This window comes from Microtus ochrogaster, chromosome 10 (genome assembly GCF_000317375.1).
Source record: "Microtus ochrogaster isolate Prairie Vole_2 chromosome 10, MicOch1.0, whole genome shotgun sequence".
NCBI classification, from domain to species: domain Eukaryota; kingdom Metazoa; phylum Chordata; class Mammalia; order Rodentia; family Cricetidae; genus Microtus; species Microtus ochrogaster.
In genome coordinates, this window is record NC_022016.1 from 31,194,503 (window position 1) to 31,210,848 (window position 16,346).

The 16,346-nt window shown below is 35.8% G+C and overlaps 1 protein-coding gene across 1 annotated transcript in view; it reads right to left on the minus strand.

Moving 5' to 3' along the window:
- Positions 1-1,760: 1,760 nt before the first annotated feature.
- The window catches only part of Caap1 (caspase activity and apoptosis inhibitor 1), a 56,591-nt gene continuing 42,005 nt past the window's right edge, over positions 1,761-16,346 (minus strand). The window contains exon 6 of the mRNA XM_005352737.2: positions 1,761-3,189. Within this exon, the coding sequence (XP_005352794.1) occupies positions 2,816-3,189 (374 nt within the window). The 3' untranslated portion in view covers positions 1,761-2,815. The remainder of the gene's footprint in view (positions 3,190-16,346) is intronic.

Consider the following 16,346-nt stretch of genomic DNA (forward strand, 5'->3'; position numbering starts at 1 on the left):
TTACAGATTCATTTAGTGACTTAAATCCATTCTCCAGTAAGGTACTTCAGATCCTTGATCTGCGTCTGAAGCTGTTTGGTGACGGCTTTTGAATGAGCAATTTGCAGCAACTTGCTGACTGACTAAAATGACCAACTTATAGTATACACTTTGTAACTAATTATACTATCTTGCAATAAATTGACAAACGGAAAAAATAGTGAAAGATAAAATTTTAAAGCACTGATCTTTAGTTTGTAAGACAAACAGGCATAGTCGAAGGAAAAAATAACTCGCTTCTTTTCCAACTTTTTATGAAGAAATAGAACTGAGAAATGTTAACATCTTTTAAGTTGCTCAAATTGTAGATTTACAAATGTCTGTCCACCTTGAAAATGGAAATAGAAATGTATATTTTACTGTAATTTGTATTCGTGTTCAAACTATGAAGAACTCCCCTCTTCAGATAAGTGATCATGACCTGGGATCCAATGCTTAACTCAAAACAAGCTCTGAGAACAGACTTACAATAATAAACAGTCTAGTAATCTTAAGGAATTGCTAGCATTCTACAAAAAGACCCTTTACTTCAAATAACTGTTCACTAATGCTGAGAACCTATCACCAGCACTCAAGACTTGGGTCAAAGCCAGACATGGTGGCACACACCATCAGCCCAGCACTGGAGGCAGTAGGAGGGTAAGATAGGGCCAGCCTGTACAACAAACGAGATCACGTCCCCAGAATAGGGGCATAATCAGGCTCCCTCCCAAAAAACCACATGGGTCATTTTCCTAGCCATGTTAAAACTGTGTGACATTAAATGGAAAAATTGGGTCCTTTTAACTTAATTATATAACTTTAACTCAAGAATTTTCCTCATTTTACAAAAGAGTTACATTTATGAAGAGGTAGTTCTCACATCTTCACTTAACAGTCTACTTCACGCTCAAAAACCTCCTTAGAGACACTGAGTGACTGTCCCTGAGTTGGGGGTTATGTAGTGGCCATAGAAATTACATGGTCTTTATTCCGTTACAACACATTTCTAACACAAAAGTTCCTATCTTTTTTTACAGCCAATCATTTTCAGAAAGTTTTCAGTTTTCAATGTGGAAAACAAGCGTTTTTTTTTTTTAAATAAAAAGTCAGGCATCCAATAATCATTAACATGTCTAGTTCATTCTTTCTCACACAGATGCTACTTCAAATACCTTCTACAGTAATAAACACACCAAATAGAATTGGCACACAAGTTTTATGAGCAGTAACTAGAATTCAGAGATTCTTCTATTCTTGTCTATTTTATCAGAGAAATGCAAACTGCTGTTTTATAATTAGTAAGCAGTAATAGTTATTATGTACTGCTTCATTATTTTAACATTTATGTTAGGATAAAAAAACTTATTTCACCATAACCAAAGCTTGTTCATATTAAAGCACTGACAAGAGCACACATTACTGAAACCATGCCTATGTTTTGAGTAAGAGAAGTGCTTAGTGTGACAAAGATTTCTGTGCTTCATTAAAATTGGAGGGAGAGAATAAAAGGATTACTTAAAGACGTTTTCAGAAGCAATAAATCCACACCAATGGTTTATAAACACGTCTTCTGTGCACCTAAAACCTCTCCAAATCAACATATAATTAAGTCAGCTGATCAAAGACAATCACTGCAAACTGTGTGAAGAGACTTCCTATATTACATCACTAGAGCATGGCTTATCAATAAAGTATACCAAAATATTTGTTGGCAAATATAAAGGAGTTCCAAATCTCTATTTTAGAAAAAAAAGTCATTTATTTTAAGGTACCCTACCAAAATTTATTTTGGTATCAAACAAGTGTAACTAGTAATGAAGCAAAAGGTATCTATAATTGCGGCAAGATGCTAATTTGTTTATTAAAAAGTATACAAAATTAGCTTAATTACAATATCAACTTATCAAAGGTTCTTAAAGTCAATTTTGCTTTTGGAAAAGTATCAAGTCTTCATATCCAGAATAACAGCCTTTTATTATTGGGATTTATGAACTATACATCAGATCTTCAAACAATGACATCAAATGAAACCCTGTATCATATTATATTACCCTTTTCCTGAAAGCTTGGAATGTAAATAAAAATCTATTTTTTTTAATTGAAGGAAAAAATGTGAACAAATTACCCCCCAAAACACCAAACATAGAGGTCAGAATGGCTTGTTGCTGGAATTCAACATGAACAAATTAATTTTACATTGCTAAAAAAATAGCCTTAAATTGAGTTTTTTTTTCTTTATTAAAAAAGCTTTTAAAGCAATTTCAGATCTTTGAGTCTTAAAACAAAACAGTTCATTAGTTTTAGCTAGGAAACTCACATCCACAAAAGGCATCCTCAAACAGCACATATCTTCAAAGTATATATACACAAAACTAAAGTTCTTAAATTGTTAACAAATCTAGGAGCAATAATTTAATATTATATTGAAAAATAAAGGTAGCCTTAAGAGACATGCTTGGTCAATCTTTCTTAAAGCTTTTGAGTTTGTTGCCCAAACATTTAAAAACAAAGAAAAAAAAATACTCCAACTCCTTCCTGTTGGCTTTCAAGGTATCAATTTACAGAGAGAACTAAAGGAAATATCCATGGTCTCCAACTATATCTGCCATGAATTTAAACACACATCTATAGTCTATAATATAAAAGTAAAAAATATATATAATTTTCAGCCTACGATGAGTTTACCTAATAAGTTTTACAGGAGAAATATCACATGAGACCCCAAATAAATGTCAGATATAAAATTATATGACATGGCTTCATTCAAACACACACAAAATTCAAGTCAGAAAAACTAGACTGGCTTTTTTAAATCACCAGCTTTCATGAGAGCCTTAATCGCTCTTGCCCTCATCTCAAGTTCTAGAAGTTCCAGTTGCTGCGCAGAAGGCTGAACATCTTCTGGTGGAGGAACAGTCAGGGTGGCCGCCTTGAGTTCCTTTGGGCTGGACTCTGCCAGTCCCAGAATCTCATTCACACTTTTTTCAATATCTTTCTCCAGGTCATCTATCTGAGCAGCTTCACTCTGGACTGTATTTTCTGGGGCTTCTGGAGCAGTGGCAGTGGCAGCAGTGGCAGCAGCAGCAGCTTCTTCATTGCATGGGCCTTCTATATCGCTGTCATAAGCATCTGCATTTATACTGAGTACATCACTATCTTCCCCTTTGCCTGAAACAAACAAAAGAAGGGAGTGGGGGAGAACCATGTAACCCAAAGCTCTGGGTCAACATTTTCTTCTACTTATGATGAAGGGGTTGCCCTGACCTATCCCCACTCCTAAGGCCCAAGTTCATTTGTAATTCTTATTGCACTCACTTCTTACTTGACTCTTCAACTTGAAAAACAAATTATATTTCATGTAAATCCTAGAGTAGTTTTCATTCCAATCTGGTGAAACACGGACCACTGGGAAACTTGGCCCATCATATGCAGTTCCCTTGATCGATTTTCCTAATTAAAGTGTCATAATGTCTTATACCACAATGAAGTTTATAGATTACAAAATGAGGACTCATGTTGAAAACCTTTTAAATAGAACATTATTGGGGAAATACAATTTTATCCTAGAGGATACACTTTGCTTTGTAGACTAGAAAAAAGAAAAAAAATGTCATCAGGAAACTAGATATTCTGTACATCGCTTATCCCAAATCCTCTCCTATACTTATTCAAGCACTTGGTTCTGAATCAATAAATTAATGAAACTGGTATACAAGCATTTTAATGTTATGAAACGCTGATGTCAAGAATTTAATCTAAATGCAGATTATGATGCTCAAGTAACTGTCTTGGCCTTGGCACTGAATTTTACCTAACTTTAGATATCATTTACAATGTTGAGTGATCACTTATTATCTGAATTTATTTATATTTTAAGTATCAAGCATGTTTTTTTTTAAAAATTAATTCTCACACTTTTGGTTTAAGAACAAAACTTATTTATAAAATACTGAATGGCAAGTGAAAACAACTGTTAACAGAATGAACAGGAAGGAGAAAAATTCTACCTCATTTGTTTTGTAACATATACTCTACCAACCTTAATCTATAGCACTCTAATTACAAAACCACTGCCAACTCTAAAATTAAAGTAGAAAAACCAGTCAATCTAGCATTTTTTGTTGCTACACATAGAATGTGTAAGACGGTTGCAATTTAATAGATTCTAAAGAACATTCTCCCAAAGAATATCTCCCAAAGAAGCAAGAATTTCCAAACAGCAAGAAAAAAAAAATCACAGCAAAATGAATAATTCTTCTTCTACAAAACGTCTGATAGAAATATTCTAACTTGAAATAAAAACAAACATAAGACATGAGTCTGCGGAACATTGCACACTCAAATCATAATATGTTCTTTAACTCCATCAGCAGGAAAATGGCTTCCAAATGCCCATCTAGGGCTAAGAAGTACAAAGTTACACACACATTCACTTCACCTGAATAATTTTTAAAACCTGTTTATATAGGCTTATTTAAGGCCCAACCACAACTAAAGAGTCATTCCCCTGAGCTTACATAGTCAAATGCTTTATAAAATCAGTACCACCAGAGATTCAGGATCAAAATGTTCAGAGATTCAGTCCCAAGCTCAAAGAAAATCTTTGAGTGTATTTCAAACATTTAAATGGAAAGAGATATACTGCTTTATACCTTTGTTTTTCTAGCAACAATACATCTATTCTATCACTAAAGAAATTTGGTCTTCTCTGTTCACATTCAAAATTATCAAATCCAAGTAACTTGAGTTCTCTACAACACAGTATTGCTGAAGGCATTCACAGGTGCATCTGTCCATTGTAAGTATACCATAGGTACCAAAACTCTGTAGCATTACATAACTAAAATGATTTGACATGTGTGGTTTTTCACAAAACTGAAAGTAACTTGTAGAAGTCATTAATTGAAGTTATCAATACCATTAGCCTCTCTACTATTAATAAGTTACTTGTAGAAGTCATTAATTGAAATTATCAATACCATTAGCCTCTCTACTATTAATAAGTTTCATCATTTCAGTAGAATCAGTCAGTAACTCATTTTTTAAAATCATCACCTGAAAACATATGAACACATTTCCAAAATAATTTGCTCTCTTTGTTTATCAGAAGGGACGTATAAGGATTCCTCTTGTCTCACAAAGGAGAAAAGGCAAAGCTTATACATTCTTTTCAAAGAAGTGATTATCTTAAATGCCTCATTCAAACTCATTAAAGTTGGGTTCTATGCTTCTGTACTCTCACTCTGGCATATATGCAAACACAACAAGAATTGTGTGCATGCTCATTTTCAGGGCAAAGTGAGTGCCAACTGAAATCATGCAAGAATTCCAAAAAGTGCCAACTTCAAATTTACACATAAACTTACAAGAGTCTTAGAGTAACAATCTAAAAGGTAAATTATTTCTGTTCCTTTAAATAAAATCTCGTCACTAGAAAGAGCTTAAGCAGATAATGTAATATCTACTTTAATATCGTTTTAGAATTATTTTTCAGAAATTTATGTTCAAACTTTTTTCATAATAGACATACTCATGTGAATTATGGTAAGAATCCCAAAACTCGGTTTGCAGGCAAATGACATACTTGGGACTTATAAAAGCACTAGTACTTAAATCCACTTAATTACTCAAGCTTTATTAAAGATCTTTTTTTAAAAAAAAGACTTGATATATACATAATATAAACAGAGGTTATTAAAATACAACAAGAAAAATAAAGTACAAATAAACCTAAATTAAAATATCAAATATGCAATTAAAATAGTAAAAATAAAAATTCAAACTATTAACTAAAACTATAAAAGACTAATCAAAAATATTGCAGGGGAAAAAAAAAACAAGAAAAAATGAGCCCCAAGTTGCTGATGTTACAGAGCTGTAGTAATTAACTTTATTCACAGGAAACAGAGTCTATGATATATTTCTTATATTAACTCTGCTCCTTCAGTAAGATGGGTGACACCTATTAGTACGGACCTTATAGAGCTCTTCAGAGAAAAGCAATGTAAATAAAGAGTGGGGTGAACTGATTACAGGAAAGGATTAAAGGACCTTAAGAGCTTGGCTAGGCTACAGTGCTAGGAGACAAAGTGAAAGTGGGGGAGTGGGGAAGAGAGTAAAAAGTAATAAAGAATGCAGGGATTTCCTGAGCATTTTTCTCTTATAGTTGATGCTGTAGCCAATTCTGTGCCAATGTACATCCTATTACACTGTCCTCCGGTCAGTATGCTCTCACCATTTCTCTTTCGTTCATGTCCTTGCTATCCTCTTTCTATCCTACCTGTTTGGTTCATATCCCAAATGCTGAACATGAGCATTAAAGAGTTTTAAATAATAAACCAATTCATCTAGACTCAGTATCTAGACAGAAACATTAATCAACAATTACTCAAAGTAATCATTGACACAGCTGAATACTCTGATTTAACAGAGTAATATTTGTTTACATTATTTGATGAGCGACAGATATGAGCACAGGATAAAAGCATAAAGGCTAAATATTTGACACTAAATATAACACCTTACACACTTTAAACATTTTACTGCCAAGGAGAAGAAAATAACCACTATCCATTCAGTTTAACATATACTTGTGGGCCGAGGACTATAGGTTCAGTCTCCAACGCTGAGAATGCTCTGAAGACACACACCCACAAGAAACATCAAGGGTATATATTTAAAAAAAAAAAAAGACTTTTACTATGGAATGGACAAAACTAAAATGCAATATTTGTATTTTACAATAATGTGCAACAAATTTCACTGCTTGAAAACTGCAAGGTTTCATAAAATTAAGTAAGAGGAAAACATTTCATGTCATAAACTTGACTTTTCGTAAGTGTTTTCGATAGGTCAATAAAAGCAAATAAACACAAAAACAGTGGAACTCATAAAAGTGAAAAGGCTATTTTAAGTTATATTAGCGTATTTAGCACTTGTAAGGTCTTGTTATATTCTAGTTGTTAATTGAGCTCTTATCTATAACATGAAAGGCTGGTCTGCCTGTGAAGCTTTCTGATGCTGCACTAATACATAAAGCCAAGAGACAAAGCCTACAAGAATGAGCATTTACACAGCTGTCCAACTCCTACAAATGGCAACTAGTCACACAGGAGAGAAATACCTAAACAATAGTACAAAAATGGACATCACTTGAAAAGAAGACAAGTATATATGATTCCTTCCAAAGAAAAAAGACTAAGTATGTAAATATGAAAATCCCGCAAACAAGCAACAATAAAGTTGTTTCAATTAAAGTCCTAGGGTTAGGGACACAGCCCAATGGCAAGGGCTGCTCTAGTCCATGAAAGGCCCTGAGTAGATGCCTGGGACAGGAAGGTAAAAAATAAAAGAAAAAAAAGAAAGAAAGGAAAAATGAAAAAGAAAAAAAGTTAAGACTTCTGAGATACAGATAGAATTCAAGAAAACACTACCAAAATAATTTTGTAAAAAAGGAAAAGTATAGAAATATATAGTTACAGATATGTATCACTGAGAAACAATGACAAACAAGGGCAAGGGGTAGCAAGGCAGTAGAGCTGGCCCTGGCAGGATGAGTGCAGGGGAGCCGGATGGGAAGCCTTGAGGACAACAGAACAAGGGAACTGGCCCCACTCCTTGCTGCCTGCTGCACTGGGTGAGCTAGCGGGGCAGCACTGGAGAGCTCACCCGGGTGGTGAGCTTCCCCTCAGGCCCACCCAACATTCACCTCATCTGTGAATTGTTGGAGCATGTGAAGGGGCTGGACCAACCTCCACCAACACAGGACAGTAATAGGATACCCAAGAGGAGTCCCAGTGAGGGCCCAGCATCAATACTGCACCAGAAGCCAGAGGCCTGGGCAATGACTCATCGCAATGAACACTTACCCGTAAAGATGTATGGACTAAAGAGTATACTGTGTGACTCTCTGAACCACACTACAGGATAGTGTGCGTGCGTGTGTGTATGTGTGTGTGTTGGTTTTCAGTTCTTTTAAATTTTGTTTTGAGGGGGAAGGTTGTAAGGGCAGAGGGCAAATGAGAGAGCATGAGGAAATGAGTGGGATCTGGATGCATAATACGAAATCCACAAAGAATCAATAAAAAGTTTAAAAAAAAAAAGACGAGAGAGAGAGAGTGTGTGGGTAGCAAGCAACAGATCAGGCTTTCCACAAATTAAAAACCACAAAGGACCAACAAATACATGAAAATTTTTTCAATATAATTTCTAATTAAGAAAATGTAAATTTAAAAGATACTGCTTTTAAGCCAGGCATGGTAGCACATGCCTTTAACTGAAACACTAAGGAGTTTGTGACCAGCCTGGTCTACATACTGACACCCAAAAAAACAAAAAGATATTACTTTTTACTGACTAGAACTTTTAGCTTTTTGTGAGACAAGAGGGAACCTAATACATTGGCAAAATAGAAAAATTACAAAAGTAAGTTAAGGGAATAGGGCTGAAGAGATGGCTTAGCGGTTAAGAATACTTGTTGCTCTTGCAGAGGACCTGGGTTTAGTTCCCAGCACTGACACAGTGATTCACAAACACCCTTAACTCCAGTTCCAGGGGATCATATGCCATCTTCTGACCTCCAAAGGCATCAGGAATACACACTTGTACACATAAAGGAATTAAGCAAGGGGTGGTGAGAAACACCTATCATAAACTCTGGGGACAGGGCTGAGAGACCTTGAGTTCAAAACCAACCTGGTCTACACAGGAGAGCTCGTCTCAACAAAGAACAGCAGGAAATTTTTGCTGCAGTTAGAAACTATTACGGAAGCCCACAACTGGTCAAAGTACAGAGTATACATAACTCCAGGGTACCCATCCCTAAAGTGGGACATCTATAACACAGCCCTACACTCAAGGCACCAAAAACATCAAGGAAGGAGATGGAAATATAGCAGGAGGACTGCTATAAACACTATCTTCTGGGTATGACAGGGAAGTTATACCCATGACTTATCAACAACGATTGTCCTCACAAGACCACATCAGTTCACACCCCAGAATGAAATGGGGAAGGGCTCATAAGGTCCCACACCTCGTTAAAGAACTACAGGCAATCACCTGTTAAGGCTAGCCATGCTCATGTGGTTAGCTCTATGCCCCTGAGCATATAGCAATACTAACTGGTAGATTTTACACACATTCTCTCTGCTAGCAACATCTTAATACTTCACAATCTGTCGGAATAGTCTGTGCTCAGCTTTGCTGTCTATTTCACATATGGACATGTTGCCTAAAACATTGCTTTTGCTTAATTAAATATATATAAGCACAGGGAAAGGTAATAAAATATAAAGGTTCTTTTAATAAACTCATAAAGCAAACAATCATTATAAGTATGCTAAAAAACCTGACACATTATTTCATTAAACATGCAATCCATTCCCTAAAACTCAGAATATTTTGATTGAAGAAGTAGTAAAAATAATGGCCCCTGTCAGTTTTTTTTACAGTCATTCTTTTCCTCAGGAGACATAAAGAAGTAGAGGGAACCCATTGTGGGGGGTTGGGAAATTATCACGTTAACAAAGGTGGAAATCGCAAAAGTATCCCATGGATTTGGGGTTTTGTTTTGTTTTTGTTTTTTCCCAGAATAGTCAGAGAGAAGGCATGGGAAAGACAGTTTAGCAGCATAAGAAGGCTCTATATTAAACTCTATAAACATCACCCAAATTACAAAATATCAAAAGAAATGTGACCTAGAGAAAAGTGACTATTATAAGCACATTTTAAAGAGACCATCATCCATCAACATAGAAGACCAGACAGCCTTATTTCACATGTAATGAAAACAAAGCCAAAGACTAAAGGAAGCAAACAACAGATGGCCCATCTTGGTGAGGACAGAAAGGAAAAACAAGCTCAGAAACAATGTGCTTTTCTGAGAAGGCATTGGAACAGCAGGTGAAATAAGCCGATACTAACACTGTTACAAAGCTAGAGTACTTTGCTTTCGTCTTCTGTATAAAGAATAATGTACAGACTATGGGCCAGTGAGACGATTCAACCAAAAAGGTGCTTTTCACCAAAGCCGACCGGTGATCTGAGTTTAATCCCCAGTACTCACAGGTAGAAGGAAAGAACAGATACCTACAAGCCGCCCTCTGACCTGCACAACGGCACATGCACACACGTATATTCGTCTATTTTCTTACTTTTTCAAAAATATTGACTTAAGTCCAATGTCTATGAACTAGTACTGAAGATTTAAAAGAACCAAGACATAAATAACTGTCTAATGAAGCACTCTGTTTAAATAGGATAATCAGATGTGAATAAAAAGTACTACAAAGTAGATAGCTACTTAAGAGTAAAAACAATGTCCAACTAGCACGTGTATATCCCTAAATATTTGTCAAGTTATAAACAATTAACTAGCAGTATTTAATAGGCAATGGTGATAGGAATCAGATGCTAATCAGTTCTGTATCAACAACAGTAGACTGGGGCGCATCACAGATTTGGAGCTCTTTGATTTTGCCTAAAGTTTGTTACTCACGTAAATGAACTTAAGTCTTATATGTAGACATCTGGATCACAGTGTTGAAGCCCAGTCACAACTGACAGATTTTCACTTATACTCTGAGCAGCGCAGTGCCAGTTAACAAATGAAGATAATTTCTTTGAAACTACAGTCCAGCAAGTCTGACATCAACCCCTGGGAAAGCCAAGGTATATTAGGTCTATGAGCTCTGGAAAGGGGGAGGGGGTAAACTAACTAGTTTATATAGGCCAGATAGAATTGGCATATGGAAGACCCATGTGATGAACTAGACAGCAAACACCAATAGCACAGACAAGAATGCTTGGAGTGTTTGTTGAAAGCCAGCCAGGCTTTCTTCCTGTCAGTCTTGGGACTACTTAAGACCACCACCTATGGGATATGGAAAAGTTCAGAGTCCTGAAGCACTCATTCTAGAAAGTCAGGAGTGAAGGAGGGCCATACTGAGAATAGGAAAATCATTAATGGATCAAATGCAGTTAGGACTCAGGAGGAGCAGTAAGCACTGACTTAGTTGTCAGCAACAGCTCAAAAGAAGGGGAGAGAATGGTTTGGTAGAGGGTAACTATCAAAGGACAACAGAACCTGAGTACAAATAGAGAGCAAATCCTGACAGTGCAAAGCTCATCAGTCTCAACAGAAGTCAAGAACAGGTGACCATGAAGGAAAACAGTTTACATCTGTTTCCTTTTTTAAGTTCTTTCCAGGCCAGGGACATGTATCTCTTTAGCCCTAGTGCCTAGCACTAAACAACAACGTGTTAGATGAAGAAATCAGTTCCAGAATTTTTAAATATACAAATCAAAGACACTAAAAACTCATTTTAAAACTTACATTGTTTATTTTGTGAGACTGTGATATAATTCCATCATTTTCCCTTTCCTCCCTCCAAGCTCTCCCACAAAGCTCTCTTTGCTCACCTACAATTCAATAACTTTTTCACTGATGGTTGCATGCATATATGTGTATGTACTCACTGTGTATATGTATATACACATATACTTCTACATAAATACATCCTGCTTGGTCTGTATGATGTCACTTTTATGTATTTTTTCAGGGCAGACCATTTGGTATTGGGTTACCAATTAATGTGCTATTTTGATAATCCAAAGGTCTGAGAACTAAGGAATGTAAGTCACATGCAGAAACAGTCACAGAATTGGGAGACAGCTCCACTGGTAAAGTGTCATGTAAGTGTGAGCACCTAAGCTCTATCCCTACAACCATGCTTTTTTTTTTTTTAAGAAAAAAAAGAAAAGATCCTTAGTTATGGTAGCACATACAACTGTAATCCCAGCACTGGGAAGGCAGAGAAAGGTGGATCCCTGGGAACTTTCTGGCCAGTCAATCAAACCAAACTGGCAAGCTCCATGCTAAATGAGAGCTCTTGTCTTAGAAAAAAAAAAAAAGTGCCACCTGAAAAACAACCTGAGGGCTGACCTCTGACCCCATCTAACCACACATGCACACACCTATACAAACAATATCTAAGACAGATGCAATGGTGTACAGCCATGGTCCTACCTCTTCATTAGGCTGAGATGGGAAGTGTTTAGTGGCTTAAAGTACCGACTATACCAAACAGGATCCAAATCCCTGCTGGAAACTTGGGCTGTGCAACCTCTGAAATACCTGACTTAAGAATCCTAGGAAACATACCACAAAATTAAAATGGACAGAACTTAAAAACATAAGGAAGTAAATATTTCTCAATATACTCAATCAACCCTTCTGTAATTTCATTCTTCATGAAACAAGTCAGGCATGGTGGGTCGTGCTTATATATCATCCCAATATTCAGAGGCTGAGGTAGGAGAACCATATTCAAGGCCAGCCTGAGCTATAAACTATATATAACTTTATCTCCAATTAAAAGGATAAGGCAATATGTGTTCAAAATTCTTGACAATTTTTTAATGTAGAAAATTCTTACACTTCAAAAGATACAAAAACTAATTAACTATAAAAATGTAATTTTCATTATTTCATTCAACTATTACCCGTAGAAAAAGCTGATTAAAGAGTGAAAAGGGGAGCTGGAACGAGGCGCTTACCAAATAAGTATGAGGACCAAAGTTTGGATCATCAGAACGCATGCAAAAGCCAGTCAGACATGGCAGTCACTCGTGGTCACTCACAGGTCACTCGGTCACACACAGGAGGCAAAGGCAAGCAATCTCCACCACATGCTGGCTAACTAACCTAACCAATCACTGAGCTCCTGATTCAACTGAGATCCCTGCCTCAAAAACTAACGCCTATATCATACCAAGAAAAAAAAATAACAAATAATTTAGGGGAGGCTGGGTATGATGGCACAAGCCCTTGATCCTAGTATCTGAGAGGCTGAGGAGATTAGATTTCTATGAGTTCTAGGCTAGTCTGGTCTATACAGTGAATTCCAGTTGGGCAGGACTACATAGTGAGATCCAATCTCACCAAAATAGTAAGAATAACAACCACAATTTCTTAAAGTAGGAAGAACACTGTTTGTTTCCATTTCTGGCAATGATGTATAAAAAAATTTCAAAGAAATGAAAAACAAGGACAGTTTTTTTTTTTTTTCCCCTTGGGGTGAAAAGAAAGAGGGACTTAACTAGATAGGTCTTGCCAGGTGAGCCTACATCACAATCTATTTTTACCTGAGCAAGCCTTCAAAGATGTTAAGTTTGCAGTCAGAATCTGTATGACTACTTACTTGTTAATGCTAGTTGAGAATATAAAAACAAGAGCTCAGAAGAAAAGGAACTATACATGGCTTGAAAAAAATAAAATAGTACACACGCCCTGTGCTCCCAACTGCAGACGTCTTTGTACAACTTTCTTCTCAGTCTCCTATGGCTCTTTAACACTCACACCACAAACGCATGTAGGTCTTCTAAGAAGTTCATTTGCTAATCCAGAGATTTCTGTGGCAATACATAGAGAGAAGATATTTAAAATGTACAGGCAACAAATGCTACTTCATTAGCTGATGGCCCTTCTCTTCCTGTCTAAAAATAAAAGCCTCTGGTGGTATCTGGTTTCCCATACATTTCCATAACTGTTTTCATCTATACTTGTGAAGTTCTTGTTAGCAAAACTCACCCTTTCACTCCCTTTTAGAGACAGGGTCCTGCTATGGAGCACAGGCGGCTCAGGACTTGCTCTCCTGCGGCCTCAGCCTACAGCGCTGGGATCACAAGCACGCACCACCTCAGCTGGTTCTGGGATGCCTCTGAACCTGCAAATCCACTCCTTCACACCCTTTGCTTTCTATCTACCTATTTTAGTTTCTCCCAATGTAGGACGACATTAGATCAACAATGGCAACAAGATCAAGAATCAGTTGTTTTTTTTCTACCCCTCATCTTAAGAATTCAAATGACATCACCAACTTTTGTGCTTAATTCTGCTAAATGACAACAAAATATTTTAGATAACTTTTAAAATGTTAGAAATAAAAAATAAGCCATTATCAATTATTTCTCCCCCGTTTTAAGGTATGACTTGCAGACAAAAGAAACATGACAGACAGCATGGTGTTTGCTATACCTATGTATTGTAACATAATTAAATTAGGCTATAATAACACTACCCATAATACATTTGGATCTATTCTCTCAGATATTTTGGAGAGTCCAATCTATATGCTGATGTATAATCATGATGCTATACTGTAGATCTCTAAAACTTAATCTGAGACAAAAACTGCTTCATTGACACTTTCTTCCCTTTGTCTAGCTACTAGACAACCTGCTTCTCAACTTGTGGGTCGAGACTCCCTTAGGGGTCACATACCTGATATCCTGTACATCAGATATTTCCATTACAATTCTTAATAGTAGCAAAGTTACAGTTATGAAGAAGAAAAGAAGTAATTTTATGGTTGAGGGTCATCACAACATGAAGAACTGTGTTAAAGGGTCACAGCATTAGGAAAGTTATGGGCAACTGATAGCATCTCTCCATTTTCTAGTCCCTGCAAATCTTTGACAGTTTATAGTCTGTTAGTCTGTCTGTAAAGGAAAACTTTTTAAACACCTACTCTAGTACACATATTTTATATTCCTTTTTGTTTTATTTTTGTTGTTGTTGTTGTTGTTGTTTTGAGACAAGATTTCTCTGTATAGCTTTGGTGCCTGTCCTGGAACTAGTTCTTGTAGACCAGGCTGGCCTCAAACTCAAGGAGATCCGCCTGCCTCTGCCTCCTGAGTGCTGGGATCAAAGGCGTGCACCACCTCCACCTAGCTAAATTTTATATTCTTATATTTATACCATTATAATTACATAGGCATTTCATATGTACATATATAATCAAAAAGATTAAAGGAAAATACTTAAACATAATTAGCTTATACTATTAATTTACTATATAAATTCTGGCATTTCCTCCTATAATTCTGGAAATATGATTAAGCCTATGTTATTGGTGACCACTAGTCTGAAAGGCTGAAAGCACGTTTAAAATTAAAAGTTTTTACCACTTAGCTTAGCCAGTGACAAACATTTTTTTCCTATTAAAACCAGCCTTATTCCTATTAAAGCCCAACTTTCAAATTCTTGAAGTTCGTATTAGCATTTTTTTCAGTGATGGGGATCAAAGCCAGGGGCCTGTATATGTTAGGCTAGTGCTCTTCTACTGAGCCACACTCTCTAGCACTGCCAAGCAATCTTTAATGTTGTCTAGTATTCATTAACTCATGAATTCAAAAGCTAACCTAGAGCTATAGCTGCCAACTAGATTTAGTGGTAAGATTTGAGCCTAATCACAGCACAAATCTTATGTGCATATTTTATGTATATATGTATTTCTCCAATTTCACTTAAAAAAAGAATGTATAAGATTTCAAGTAAAATACAGCAAACACCTTAGTGACACTGATAATTATATGTACTATCCGGTTATATTATTTATTTGAACATCTAGATTCCAGTAAACATATTTCAAATAATCATCAAATAAACTAAAGACAAAATCAAGTAACCTTTTTTTCTAATGTAACAAAAAAAAATAGAGAGATAATAGAAAAAAGTTTTTATAGTTTGCCCTACCATTAAACAAAGTAAGAAAACACATTCAACACTCTGCCCAAGTACAAACAATGTAGTAGGCACTAGCCTTTACAAAATCTGACAATTTAAAAGAAACTTCAAGAAAAGGGCCAGTCAAGCATTGATTGAGTTTGCTATACAACAGCACCACCAGGTGGTGGCTTATGCAATTCTCATTCAAGCATCTTCCATTTTAAGAACTCCAGGTAATCCAATGATACCTCTGACAACTAGAAATAAACTCCAAAACTCTATGCAGTGATATTTTTGTCTACTCTACTTTTATAGTTATGAGAAATCTAATCACTTTTCTATTTAACAACTTTTCAAATGTTTTAGAATATAACAATAAAACTCCCAACTCTTCACAATAACCTAAATATCTACTTTCTCAAGCAATGTTTTAATTTTTTAACATTACAGCTTAAAGTAATGCAAGCATAGACTTTACTTTAATTTTAAAAGTTACAGTATCTGTAAGCTACACACAGCCACAAGACAAAAAATTTAAATACAGACCTGTATTTTAATATTGCTGAAAGTCCTCATAAATAAGTCTGTAGGAAAATAACTCATTATACTACCAAAGATGGATTTAAAAGCTTAACAATGTTTTCTAAACATTCATTAAGCAGAATTTTTCATTTTCCAATCTATAGCACAAAAAGATCCATTTTTTAATTTAAATACATCATGTCTATTTTTAAAGCGGCACTAAGTCTTTTCAGCAATACAATAACTGATATTCTAGGAAACCTTAAGATCTAAAGCTCACAGTAAGCTTATA